The sequence below is a fragment of the Lotus japonicus genome, chromosome 1, assembly GCF_012489685.1.
Source record: "Lotus japonicus ecotype B-129 chromosome 1, LjGifu_v1.2".
In the NCBI taxonomy this organism is placed as follows: domain Eukaryota; kingdom Viridiplantae; phylum Streptophyta; class Magnoliopsida; order Fabales; family Fabaceae; genus Lotus; species Lotus japonicus.
In genome coordinates, this window is record NC_080041.1 from 105,794,595 (window position 1) to 105,808,519 (window position 13,925).

The 13,925-nt window shown below is 38.0% G+C and overlaps 3 protein-coding genes across 4 annotated transcripts; 2 read left to right on the top strand and 1 right to left on the bottom strand.

Moving 5' to 3' along the window:
* The first annotated feature begins 572 nt into the window (after positions 1 to 572).
* Positions 573 to 5,580, top strand: LOC130728785 (heat shock 70 kDa protein 18-like). Of its 2 annotated transcripts, XR_009015785.1 has the most exons (3): positions 573 to 944; positions 1,256 to 3,776; positions 5,309 to 5,580. XR_009015785.1 is itself a non-coding variant. In XM_057580354.1 (2 exons), exons 1-2 carry the CDS (start codon positions 731 to 733, stop codon positions 2,977 to 2,979), a joined length of 1,938 nt encoding a protein of 645 aa, XP_057436337.1. In that variant the 5' UTR covers positions 573 to 730; the 3' UTR covers positions 2,980 to 3,893. The 2 variants fall into 2 exon arrangements, 1 of the variants encoding a protein (XP_057436337.1); XM_057580354.1 differs by lacking the exon at positions 5,309 to 5,580 and having other exon boundaries at positions 1,256 to 3,893.
* LOC130717203 (disease resistance-like protein DSC2) lies at positions 3,085 to 4,098 on the top strand. The gene has a single exon (XM_057567342.1). The coding sequence runs from the start codon at positions 3,085 to 3,087 to the stop codon at positions 4,096 to 4,098; it is 1,014 nt and encodes a 337-aa protein (XP_057423325.1).
* A 2,289-nt stretch (positions 5,581 to 7,869) lies between the features above and the next one.
* On the bottom strand, positions 7,870 to 12,134 carry LOC130728784 (probably inactive leucine-rich repeat receptor-like protein kinase At3g28040). The gene is made up of 3 exons (XM_057580352.1): positions 10,401 to 12,134; positions 9,352 to 10,049; positions 7,870 to 8,889 (listed from the first exon to the last, which is right to left on the bottom strand). The coding sequence occupies exons 1-3, from the start codon at positions 11,864 to 11,866 to the stop codon at positions 8,075 to 8,077; spliced, it is 2,979 nt and encodes a 992-aa protein (XP_057436335.1). The 5' UTR covers positions 11,867 to 12,134; the 3' UTR covers positions 7,870 to 8,074.
* Positions 12,135 to 13,925: the final 1,791 nt, after the last annotated feature.

A 13,925-nucleotide genomic window follows, 5' to 3' on the forward strand; every position in this document is an offset into this window, starting at 1 on the left:
CAGAATTCTTCAAACAACCCATTTTACAACCAAAATCACAACAACTATGAAGATCCAAATCAAATTTCTTACCAACGTCCTCAAAATCCCACTAATTATCAAGTCCCACATCAATTCTCCAACCAACGTCCTCAAAATCCAAACTATTATCAAGTCCCACATCAATTCTCCAACCAACGTCCTCAAAACATACAAAATTTTAACCAGTCATCATTTGTTCCAAACTTTCATCCATCTTATGGATCTGTGAGATATTCATCTCAAACACCCCAGTCTAGTGGTTATATGCCAATGGTTCCTGAAAATTTTCCGAGTGTTGATGTGGTAGGGTGAGTGGTGAGTGGTGGGGTAGGGTGTTGAGAGTTAAGTAAAACCATTGGAGTGGGTAATTGTTGAGAGAATGTTGAATTGGAGAGAGAAGATGATGTAGAGTGTTGGGAAGAGAAAAAGTGGGGTAGGAAAAAGGTAAACAAAATGGTTTCCAACAAACCATTGCTCATGGTCTTAGTGTGAAACGTATTAAAATTCCAAACCTATGGACTTGTCCCTCAGCTGCTTTAATTCAATATACAATTCAAAGTTCTGATTCCAAATGTTACTTAAGAACTAGTAATATTTTGACTAATTCAAATGTTCTTACAAATCTTCTAGTATAATTCAACTTGGCACATAGAGGAGGAGCATTTTTACTTCGTTCTCTCTGTGCTGCTAGCTGCATTCTGAGATATCTATGGTCGGAGAAGGAGAGAGTCCCGCTATCGGAATCGACCTCGGAACCACCTACTCCTGCGTCGGAGTGTGGCAGAACGACCGTGTCGAAATCATCCCCAACGACCAGGGAAACCGAACCACCCCCTCTTATGTTGCTTTCACCGATTTCGAGCGCTTGATCGGTGATGCCGCCAAGAACCAGGTCTCCAGGAACCCCATCAACACCATCTTCGGTTGCATCCCCATCCTTATTTAATGTTTATGTTTCATTGATTTCACTCCGTGACCATTTTTCATAAATTTCTAGCTTTGTTATGTCACTTATTGATGACCATATTATGTTTTATTTGCAATTTTTACTATTACATTTGTTGTTACTAAACAAAATAACTGATTCTATTCAACTTTTGTTTAGCTTCATCAGATTTTGTTTTCATCTATGAATCTATTAATATTATGCAGTAGTTGTGTGTTGGAGTTATTATGATTTGTTAATGTTAAGGTAGTTTGCTTATTGGTTAATTTGATTAATTTGTGGTTGCAGATGCGAAGCGTTTGATTGGAAGGAAATTCTCGGATGATTCAGTTGAGAGTGACATGAAGCTATGGCCATTCAAGGTCATTTCCGGTCCTGTCGACAGGCCCATGATTGTTGTTAACTACAAGAATGAGGAGAAGCAATTCACTGCTGAGGAGATTTCCTCCATGGTCCTCATCAAGATGCGTGAGATTGCCGAGGCTTATCTTGGTTCCACCGTGAAGAATGTCGTTGTCACTGTCCCAGCATACTTCAATGACTCTCAACGCCAGGCTACCAAGGACGCAGGTGTCATCGCGGGCCTAAATGTCATGCGTATCATCAACGAACCCACTGCTGCTGCCCTTGCCTATGGCCTTAACACGGGGGCCGCCTCCCTAGATTATGGGAAGAACGTGTTGATTTTTGACCTTGGGGGTGGTACTTTTGATGTCTCTCTTCTAATAATTTCTAATGGTCTCTTTCATGTTCAAGCCACTTCCGGAGACACCCATCTTGGAGGTGAGGACTTTGATAACAGGATGGTTAACCATTTTGTTGAGGAGTTCAAGAGGAAGCACGAGAAGGATATTAGTGGGAATCTGAGGGCTTTAAGAAGGTTGAGGATTGCATGTGAAAGGGCAAAGAGGACTCTCTCCTCCACAAAACATACCACCATTGAGATTGACTCATTGTATAAAGGTGTTGACTTCTACACTACAATCACTCGTGACAGGTTTGAAGAGCTCAACTTGGACCTCTTTAGGAGTTGCATTGAGACTGTTGAGCGGTGTCTAAAGGACTCTAAGATGGACAAGAGCAGTGTCCATGATATTGTTCTAGTTGGTGGGTCTACTAGGATCCCAAAAGTGCAGTCACTGATGCAAAATTTCTTCAATGGGAAGGAGCTCTGCAAGAGCATTAGCCCTGAAGAGGCTGTTGCTTGTGGAGCTGCTGTTCAGGCTGCTATCTTGACTAAAGAGGATACTAAGACGATTCAGAAATTTTTGTTGATGGATGCCACACCCCTTTCCCTTGGTGTGGAAATTGTTGGTGGTGTCATGTCTGTACTCATTGAAAAGAACAAAACGATTCCTTTCACAAAGGAGCAGGTTTTCTCGACCTACTCAAACAACCAGCCTGGTGTGTCAATCAAGGTGTACGAGGGTGAAAGTATCTGTAGCAGGGACAATTACTTGTTGGGTAAATTTGAGCTTTCTGGCATTCCTCCTGCTCCAAGAGGTGTTCCTCAGATCAATGTTTGCTTTCATATTGATATTAATGGTATCTTGAATGTCTCTGCTGAGGACAAGACTACAGGGAATAAGAAAAATATCATTATCACCAATCACAAGGGAAGGCTCTCTAAGGAGGAGATTGAGAAGATGGTGCAGGAGGCGGAGAAGTACAATTCTACAAAAGATGCTCCAGATCAACACTTGAAGGCACAAGTAGAACATGATACTTGCCATTATATTACTGCACGATGTATCCCATCTCCATCAGGTGAAAAGCCAGATCCATCAGAACACAAGGTGTCCTCAACTCCATGCGTGGAGTCCCTTATGGAAAATCTAGGTGCACATGTAGAGGAGTTAATCTCTTATGGAAAATCTGGGTCCTCCAATTCTACAAAAGAAGCCTCAGATCAACACTTTGAGGCACTAGTAGAACATCACATTACAATACCAACCCCAAGTTTACAAGCCTTCCCTTCTAGAAACATGAGGTATTATTTTAAATCTACATAAAAGGCTTCACAGAAGATTATAAAGGGACTAAAAGATGATAATTTCTATGCAATTGGATTGTATGGAAAAAGGGGCTCCGTTAAAACAACATTAATCAAAGCTGAGATGGAAGAGTATGAAAAGAATTTTCGTAAAGTGATATTTCTCACTGTGTATGAGAATCAAGATATCAAGAGCATTCGATTGGGAATTGCTAGCTCCTTGAACGTGTTTGAAAATGATGACAGTGATGGTGCAAGAATAGTGAAAATAATTTCGGCATTAGAAAGGAAGGATAGAACTACTCTAGTCGTCTTGGATAATTTTCCATCAATGTCTAAATTGGAAGAATTAGGTATTCCTAATTATAAGAGCAAACAGTACAAGTTCCTTTTGACCACTCGCCATGAGACAGACTGCACCTCAATCAGATGTGATCATTTGATTCTTCTGAGCCCCTTATCTAACGAAGAAGCTTTTGCCCTGCTACAAAAACTTTCAGGTGTTGACTCCCATATTGATATAGTACGAGATGTTGCTTTTAAATGCAATGGCTTGCCGGGTTTGATTAAAGATGTTGCATCTTCCTTGAAAAATAAGTCTATTGTGAAGTGGGAAGAAGCATTAGTTAGTTTAAGCCACTCAACAACCCGCTACCAAATTTTTATCAGCTTCAGAAGAAATGATACTAGAAAGATTTTCACAAACCATCTCTATGATGCTTTGTGTAAGGAGGGATTCGAAACGTTCAAAGATGATCAAGCATTGGAGAGTGGAGCCCCAATTGAGAAACTTCTTGAAGCCATTGAAGAATCAAGGTTTGCAATTGTTATTTTATCAAAAAACTTTGCAGACTCTAAATGGTGTCTTAAAGAACTTGTCAAGATTCTTGACTGCCAAAAGAAGAAGAAACAATTGATTTTACCAATTTTTTATGAAGTGGAACCAACCGACATAAGACATCTAAAAAGGAGGTATGGTGAAGTTATGGCGGAACATGAAAACAAGTTAGAAAAAGATTCTAAGACGGTAATGGAATGGACATTAGCTCTGAGTGAGATTTCTCAATTGAAAGGAGAATATTTCAACATTTCCAACTTAAAAGGAGAGCACTACGAGAGGTATTTCTATAACTTTTAGTTAAATTCCACATTACTAAATTTGTCAAAAAGTTGTCTTAAATATTTGTTGAACGTTATGTTAAATTTAAAAAATTTAAATTTTGTATATGTCTCACTTAAAAAATGTTACTATTTTTACCAAAAAAAATATATGTTATTTGAATAAATTTCGGCAAATTAAACTTTCTGAAGAGAGCGAGAGTTTGCAATTTCTTCTTGTAATATTAATTAAACTTTTTTTTTGTTACTTGAGGAAAGCATATTAATTATAATTTGAAATCTTATATTTAGTTTTGAATTTTTTTCGAGTAAAATAGTTTTTTTTTGAACTCGAGTAAAATAGTTAGGAGTTGTCTATATAGCACAAGCTTTTACTAAGATTAATGATTAATTACCTCATTTATTATATTCTAATTATCATTGTAAATGCAAATTTTTTTTTGAAAGATTGTAAATGTAACTTTGTTATAAGGAATTTCGTGATTTTATTGTGTGTCGTTCAAGTATTTTTTTTTTACCTAAAAAAAGTATTTTTTTGTACAGTTTGACTCAATTTGTTCTAATCTTTTTTTTTTTAAAATGTAAATCTAAAAGTTACTACCTTTAAGTTTTTTTTAATTTTAAATAAGAGCTTTTAAAAAATTTAAAACTATACAGCAGTTTTATTTCTTTTAGCTTCAAATGTATTTTTTGTTGGGGAGAGTCACGGCGAGGACCCATGGGCCAAGGCTGAGAGGAGACACCAAAGAGATCTTGGACACCACATCTTAACCCAAAACCTTAAGGCATTAGGTTTATGGGTCCATCTCCTTATAAACTCTCTCTCTCACCTTAACTTCTTCGATGTGGGACTTGACTCCAACACTTGATTCCAACAATCTCCCCCTCAAGTGTGAGTCCCTCAACCACATCACCCATGGTCCTCCCGTCTGCGGAAGCTATCCCCACCTTGCACCGCCGTTCGCTGCCAACGGAACCCGCTACCTAGCCACACTGTTAGGAAGACTTTCGACACAAGGAGCCGTCATGGTCCCACGAACCATCGGCTCTGATACCACTTGTTGGGGAGAGTCACGGCGAGGACCCATGGGCCAAGGCTGAGAGGAGACACCAAAGAGATCTTGGACACCACATCCCCAACATTTTTATGTTAAAAATTGCTAATAAAATATTTAAAACTTTGTTTATTTAAATATATGATGATAAGGTGTTGTACATACATTTTACAGGGCCAGAGATGAATTTATTGGAAAGATCATAAGATTTGCCCTTAATAACAGACATCGCTTACATATACAAAGCATGTATATCAACTAGATGAAAGGCTTTAGATTCTCTTATGGTGAGGGCAACACAAGACACAGCTTGTTGCAAAAGGTTATGGGATCATAAATGGATTTTGGTTGTAATTGTTGGGTTTTTGGATATGAATGTAAACAAAGAAAATTTGTTATTTGTTACATGTTCTATATATAGAGTAAGTGAGGTTGTTTAAATAACTCTAGATAAAGTTTGAGTTAAATTGATTTAAAAAAAAATTGAGTTAAATTATTCTAGTCATAGGTAGACGAATGTTATATGATAAAATTTGATTCATAAAATCAAGTGATAAAGATCATCTCAAATATAGTTAAGAGAAAGAAGCAATGTAATGAAATTTAAAGAAATTAGGAAGAAGAGAATAGATAAAAGGAAATGGAAGTTCGCTAGGTTCATATTGTGAATAATTTATTTTTGAACGTATAATTGTTTTTATTTAATTAAAAAATAAATTACTTACTCATATTTATAGAAATGGGTAGTCTACCAATCCTAATTAAATTAGGAAGCATGGAAATAAACCAACATAAGAAATCATCTAATACCTAAAATAAAACAAGATACTCTAGGATATGATAAAAGATATTATAAAATATCTTTATCATATTTAACATTCTCCCTCAAGTGTAAGCTAATTTAGCTTTCAACTTGTTACAAATATATCCTTTAAAAAAAACACCAAAGAGTGTGTGGAACCATTGTCATCGTCATAGAGAAGAAAAGAAAAGAAGAGAGGTCATTGAGAGAAAGACTGTCAATGTGAGTGAGAGAGAAGTAGGCGAGCTTATCCTTTAGGATGCGATCTGTATGCGGTGGTTTGCCCAAGAAAAAATGCGGCCTTACACCGCTTCTGCGAATGAAGGAGAAGATATCCTCATTATCGCCGCAATCTTGGGAGAAGGTACTTGAACGGTGGTTGGACATGTGTGCGCAATGCTCACAATGGTGGTCATTTGGCTGGAGACCATACGCCCGCGACATCATTGTCATGGTGAGAAGGTGACCTTGGGTAGAAGAGTCCAAATGAGGACGAAACAAAGATAGGGTAAGGAGGAGACGGCTCGTGTGGTTTACGTGCAGAGAGGACGATAGCTCCAGGTTCTAGTTGGACATGTTGGGGGAGACAGGGGAGCCCATGGGCCGAGAAGCAAGACACCAAGAGATATCAACTCCACATCTTAACCCAAAACCTTAAGGCATTAAGTTTATGGGTCACATCTCTTATAAACTCTTCTCCTCACCCACACTTAACCAATGTAGGACTCCAACTCCGCACTTGAATTCTCAACAATCTCCCCCTCAAGTGCGAGTCACCTCCCCATTATCATGGCCCCCATCCGCGGAAGCTTATCCACTCTTGCACCGCCGTTCGCTTCACCGCGTCAACGGAACCCGCCGCCTAGCCACACCGCTAGGAAGACTTTCGACACAAGGAGCCGTAACCATGGCTAGACCAACCATCGGCTCTGATACCACTTGTTGGGGGAGACAGGGGAGCCCATGGGCCAAGGAGCAAGACACCAAGAGATCTTGGACACCACATCTTAACCCAAAACCTTAAGGCATTAGGTTTATGAGTCACATCTCTTATAAAGTTTTCTCCTCACCCAAACTTAACCAATGTGGGTTGGGAAACAACAGAGCTGAAGAAAAAAATAAAACACAATCACAACACAAGAAAATTACGTGGAAACTCTAAAACCGGAGAAAAAACCACGACCGTTGTCTAAACCGACAACCAGAGAAATATCACTATGTGAAAATTGTTACAACACATAGACTTCTCTCACTCTCACCCCAATGCCCCAGTACAACCACACTCTCACAAAGCAAATATTAAACTAAGTCAGATATAAGCTTAAAGTGCTGGTGCATCTAAAAACAAAGAACCTAGGTCCAATATATAGCCTTGGTCTCCCCCTTGTTTCACCACACTAAGCGATGTGGGACTTCTCCAATAGCTAATTTTTAACCTCCTTCTTTATTTTAGAAACTTGGGCAATGTGGGACTTGACAATCAACCCCAACAAGACAGAACAAAGGTTGGTGGCGTTGTTATGTGTGGAGGAGGCGATGACGCGTGTGATTCACACACTAAGAGTACGATGGCGCGTGAAGGCGCATTACGACGCTTGGCTCACGCTCAGTGGTGGTTGCATCCCAATAAGGCACACAGCTAACCATATCCAAAACTAGGATTGAAACTTGAAGAATATCAACCTGTCCCCAAATGACTCGTATAAACATCTTTGCTAGAATATTTTATGGGATGATTATTCTGAGAGGTGATTGACTTAGCTGAATTGAATAAACCTAAGTAACTTACCTAAATTTTTTTCTCACTCCAAAGGTAGTAACAACAGCACCAAATTTTGTATTGATGCCTAAGATTTATAAATTTGTTCTTCCAATTAACTATGGGTTAACTGAATAATGTAACTAGGGGCTATAATTTGTAACTTGATCAAAATTCAGTAAATACAATTACTAGATTGACATTAATAAAAGAAATAATTACATAATTATATGATAGTGATTACCTACTTTTATTCCAATGAGCAGTGCACATAAACCAAATTGTGCAGCGAAGTTAAAAAGGATACATAACATGAAGGAGTGAATAAAAAGGAATAACAATCTCAACAGTGATGAAGATTTTCTGTACTTGAAGCTAGTTAAACAGAGAAGCATGTCTCATCCATCCTTTGAGGAACTGGTGTTTTGATGACCTGAAGAATTTGCACCACTTCTGCCATAGTAGGCCTGCTAGAAGGTATTTGAGAGGTGCACACCATTGCAAGCTTCAGAACTGGCAACACCTCATCGTCAGGGTACTCATGACTCATGCTTGGATCCACACATTCCAACACATTCCCATGCTCAAGCAAAACCCTCACATGATCATTCAGTATCAGCACATTGTCTTCTCCATACTCCACTGGCCTCCTACCTGTCACCAATTCGAGGATCATCACCCCAAAACCATACACATCACATTTCTCATTGACCCTTAAGCTCTGGCAAGCTAATTCTGGGGCCACATATCCCAGTGCACTCTGAAACCTGTTACTCATCACATGCCTGTCTAGCTTTGTTAAAAGCCTAGCTAGCCCAAAGTCTGAGATCTTGGGGTTGAAATTTTCATCAAGTAAAATGTTGCTTGGCTTTATGTTGTAGTGAATGATTGGTGGTTTGAATGAATGGTGCAAATGGGCAAGCCCTTTTGCTGTTCCAAGCAAGATTTTGAATCTTATAGGCCAAGAAAGTGGAGGACTTGAAGGAAGCCTCTCATGTAGCTTGGATTGGAGGTTACCATTTGGTGCAAATTCAGAAACCAAAAACTGTAATTGAGGAGTCCAGTAGTATCCTTTCAATGCTACTAGATTTGGGTGCTTTGCTTTGCCTAAGATTCTAACTTCCCTGTCAAAGTCTTCTGGATATTGGAGTATGTTTGAGGTAATAAGCTTCTTGATTGCTACAACCACCCGACCTGTTGAAACTTAAAGTGTGAGTAAGAAATAAGAAAAATAAATAACTAAATAAGAAAGTCCCACATTAGATGAAAAAGAAAGTGTTAAGCAGTAAATAAGTGAAATGACTCATACACCCAATACCTTAGGATTTTGGGTGAGAGATGTGGTGTTCATCACTAATATGGTTTACTCTTTGTCCAACATGGTGTAAAGGGAAAGCTTGGTGCTATGAAGCTCCCGCTATTCGCGAGGTCCATGGACGGGCAGATCCACTTTGTAGATCTAACGTAGACAACCTTACCTTGCATTTTTTTTGCAGGAGGCATCCATGACTCAAACCTGTGACCGTAAAGTCACATGGCAGCAACCTTACTGTTGCGCCGAGGCTCGCTCTCTACTATGTGGTGATAAAAAAGCAAAATGATCCCCCCCTCCCTCGCTATAACACAGCCTGGGATAATGTTACACAATAAGACTACCTTGTGATGTTGATGATCCCAATGGGACCTTGTAAACTGTTCCAAACACTCCTTCTCCAATCTCAGATGCTTTGTTGAGCAAGGATTCTGGATTGGTGATCCAATCAGGTGAGGAATGATGGGAATCAAACAGAACAAGCTTTCCTGTTGTTGGTGGAGCTCCTGATCTAGAAGAGCTTGAGCACATGCTTTCCAAAGCATTATCAACAAATGATAGCCTTCTCCTCACAGAAACATTTAGCAGGCTAATAGCAATCACTCCTAGTAGAATGAGAAAGGATGCACAAATTGCTACAATAGCAGAAACACTGAAGAACCTGTGGTGATGAGTTGGGGTAGATGACACAGATGAGTCATTTCTTTGCCTTGGAGGACCGATTTGGTTGTTATAGGCATTTGGGTCTATTACAAGTGGCTTGGGGGCATTCATTTTACATGGACCCTTCAACAAGGGTGAGCAAATACCCAAGTTTCCTTCCAAGGAACTTTTGTCCAAGTTCTGAAATATGCTACTAGTAGGAAGCCTGCCTGTGAGCCTGTTATATGATATGTTCACAGCAAGAAGATTTTGAAGCATTCCAAGCTCCATTGGTATCTCTCCACTTAATTCATTGAATTCCAATTTCAGGATTTTGAGCTTGTTCAGCTTTGACATGGACTTTGGGATTGAACCTGTCAACTTATTGTGAGATAAACTCCTGCATCAAAATAGATAGGAATCAGCACATGTTTGATTACTGTTTTATAAAACAGTTTCCAAAAACAAAAAATGAAGAAAACTCATTTGCAATGAACAGTATTAAAAATGTTAAATTTTTAAAACTGAAATCCCAAAAAGATTCAAAATGTTTGTTTTTCCATTTTTAGTTTTCAAGTAATTCACTCTAATAGTTTTTTTTATTTTTATCTTCTTCTTCTGAAAAATAGGTTTTAAAATTTGTTTCTGAAAATAGATTTAAATTCAGAAAACTGAGAAGGGAATCAAACAAGCTCTCTTCTAAAAACATGTGTTCACAATGATAGTAGAGATTGAGAAAAGGGAGGCATACAGCAAGTAAAGTGATGTGCAATTCCCAATCTCTTCTGGAATAGACCCCTTCAATGAATTTCCATCAAGTTGAAGGACTGCCAAATTTCCTGAATCACATAGATCTGGTGGAACAGGACCATACAAAGCACTGTTACTAAGATCTAAAACAGTTAGGTTCTGAAGGAGACCAAACTCTGGGGGCATCTGTGAGTGAAGATCATTATTCCAAGACAGGTTCAAGTATCTTAGCTTTGAAAGAAATCCCATTTCTGCAGGGATATTCCCTTGGAGATGGTTAGCTGAAAGATCCAATTTTGTGATAGTTTCTAAGAGCCTGCTTGAGCCTGCTGGAACTGAACCTGACAAATCATTATGGGAAAAATCTATTTCCTCCAATCCTAGGCCAAACAAACCCTCTGGTATGGTACCATTGAAACTATTACCTCTTAGCCTTATCACAGATAATTGTGTGCATGAAACCAATGACAAAGGGATGTTTCCATAAAACTCATTGTTTGAGAGCTCTAGATATTCTAGACTAGTCATGTTCCCTATCCACTGAGGTAATTCAGTGGTTAAAAGATTATTTGATGCCCTTAAATAGCTCAAAGAGTTAAGCCTCCCAAGTGACTGTGGAAGTTCCCCACTGAACTGATTATGGCTAAAATCCAACCTATTCAAATGCAGGCACAGTCCAATATCAGTAGGTAGTGGACCTGAAAACTGGTTGTTTTGCAAAAACATCCCCTTCAAGTTATGTATGGATGAAATTCCATTGGGTAAGTTCCCAGTGAAGTCATTGTTGGATAGATCCAAATTCCTAAGCCTGTTCATTGACCAGATCCCAGCAAAGTCCACATTACCAGAGAAACCATTATTGGAAAGATCAAGGTGATTCAATGAGGAACATGTAGAAAGTGTTCTAGGAACTTGTCCTTCAAACATGTTCCTAGCTAGAGAAAGGTAATGAAGGGAAAAACAGCTTCCAAAGAAACTTTCAGGGATTGGTCCTGAGAATGAATTGTATGAGAGATCAAGAAATCTTATTGAACTCATGTTGACAAAAGAAGTGGGAACAGGACCAGAAAGAGCATTGTGACTAAGGTTGACCCTTTGAAGAGTGCTAGAAAGAGAAAGTGAAGGACTAATAGTACCACTCAAGTTATTATGAGAAAGGGACAATACCATTAGATGCTGCAACTTCTCAAGGCCTCTTCCTATCTTCCCTGATAATCCTAAGCCATCCAACGAGAGTTCTGAGACTCTTCCACTCTTGGGATTGCATTGCACAAACTGCCATGAACATGGGGTAGCATCATCTTCATTCCATGAAGCAAGATGTGAAGAAGGGTCATGCAGGTCTGATTTGAACACAATCAGGCCAAGAACATCATCATTCAATTGGAGATAGATGTCATTAGTGTTTCCTAAGCAGGTACTCAGAAAATAGGCAAGTGGAATCAGCAAAGTGAAAAGTGGAATCATCTTCTTCTTCCTCTTCCTGAGGCTGAGTTCTCTTTCTTACTATCTTTGGTAGTTAGCTATGAGTAAGGATCTTCCTGTAAGGATAGCATGTTATGTGAAAACTGTAATGAGTGACTGGTAGATGTTACACTAGCTCAATGAAAATGATGTTACATGTGTGCTCACGAGAAGGAGAGAAGAAAAGGAAAAATGCTTCTTGCACACCTATATTGGATGTAGGCACCTGTATTGGAAAGAGAGAGAAAGGTAGAGAACTATAAAAGTGATATTTGAGTGTGATAAGAAGATAATAATACATAGAAAAATAAGATGTATGTGAGGTATCGGTATTGTTTGAGTGCCTGAAAAATAATATTGTTTACAAAAATGGGATAAGAGATAGGCCATCGGGGCATGTTTGGCATTTTTTCTACAATTGATTTGGGAGGCAAAATTAATTAAGAAAAGAGGCTTGTTTAAGTAGTTTCTAGATTTTAAATTGATTTTTTTTTGTTAAAAGTTGAAACACATGTGCAGTATGTGCAGTCAAATTCTTTCTATTAAATATTTAATGCAGCTGCATTTGCATTCAGACAACTCACACACTTAATTTCGAAATTGATTCTGATAGACAAGATGAGTAGGCGGGAACATGTTATGAGAAAGCCGGTTATGGGTGAATCTGGTAATGTTAGTGTCGTCCGTGATCAAACACTTTTGGTCCAGCAAAGCAAACAAGGCTTAGCTACTGACAAATTGCCACCCCATTACAACTTACAAGGTCTTTGTCCAAACAAAAAGGCTTTGTCGTGTCCTAGAATCTCTTGCTTTTTGTGCCTTCCTTCTCTCTATTATGAAATTTTGAGTGAGTCGATAAGTTTTGTTTTTTAATGTGAACTGAGTTGATGTGTTTAATTTTTATCCTTCTCAAAAAAGTTTAAAAAAGAAGAGAAAACTAAACTAGTAAATATAGTCGTAGATTAGTGGTTAATAGATGATGATACAATTGATAAGTTAAAGAGTGTTTCAAGTTGACACAATTAACATATTGAAGTGAGATACATAGTTACAGAATATGAATCAGTTAAGTGTTTCATAATTATTTTTATTACTAGAGTATTTTTAACAAACAATTTTATACATAGGTTTATATGCATAATTTTTTTCAAAAAATTTGGCCAGTTCCTATTAAAATCAGTGTGTGAGGTGTCTATATTGTTGGGTGTGTTTTAATTTTATGTACATGTATGTTACCGTTTACTTGTGAGGTTCACTCTCATTCAAATTGGGAGAGTATTTTATTTGGGAGACAAATATTTTTGAATGATACGATGCATTGATCTTGATGCATATATAAATAGGAGCTAGGGTGCATTTTTTTTTTTGTAGAAAATTGCATATACTAGGAGCAAGTCCTTCCAAGAGTCTTGTTGTCTCTGCTTATGGTCATGTGTTTATATTTCTTTGGTAGTTTTAAATGGAGAAAAAGTAGTTGTTCCTTCTACCTAGAGAAAAAAAGAATCTCGGTTCTGATAGAATTAATTTCATTTCTGATTTTTAGAGAGAGGAGTGTTCAGTTTCAAAATAATGAGTATTCTTTTTGCTAGGAGTCTAGGAGACATACCATATACAATTATATAGCATGGGTATGGTAATGACTAATGAAATAATGATAGCATGGGTAGAAAAGTCTTTTCCAAGAAAATGTGTATTTAGCTAAAGAAAAACATACAATAAAAATGAGGAGATTCAATATTAGTGTATTTTAGGCTTAGGTATACATCATACCACCCTCAATAATATAGCATCTTCTTGTAAATCATGTCACAGAGAAAAGTATCTTAGTCTAAATTATTCCTAATTGCTTGTTTTACCTTTTTTATTCAAAGTCTTCCTAGTTTCTTTCTTTTTTGTGTCGTCATTTTCTTACTTAGTGTAGGTCCAAGGCAACATGGGTTGTGTCATGGGGACCAGCATTCGTCACAAGATCCAAATTGATTTCACGGGATTCTTTTGGGCTACTCTATCTATATTCTATTTTTGTTTCTCTTGTCATCATATCATACGATGTTATTTGACT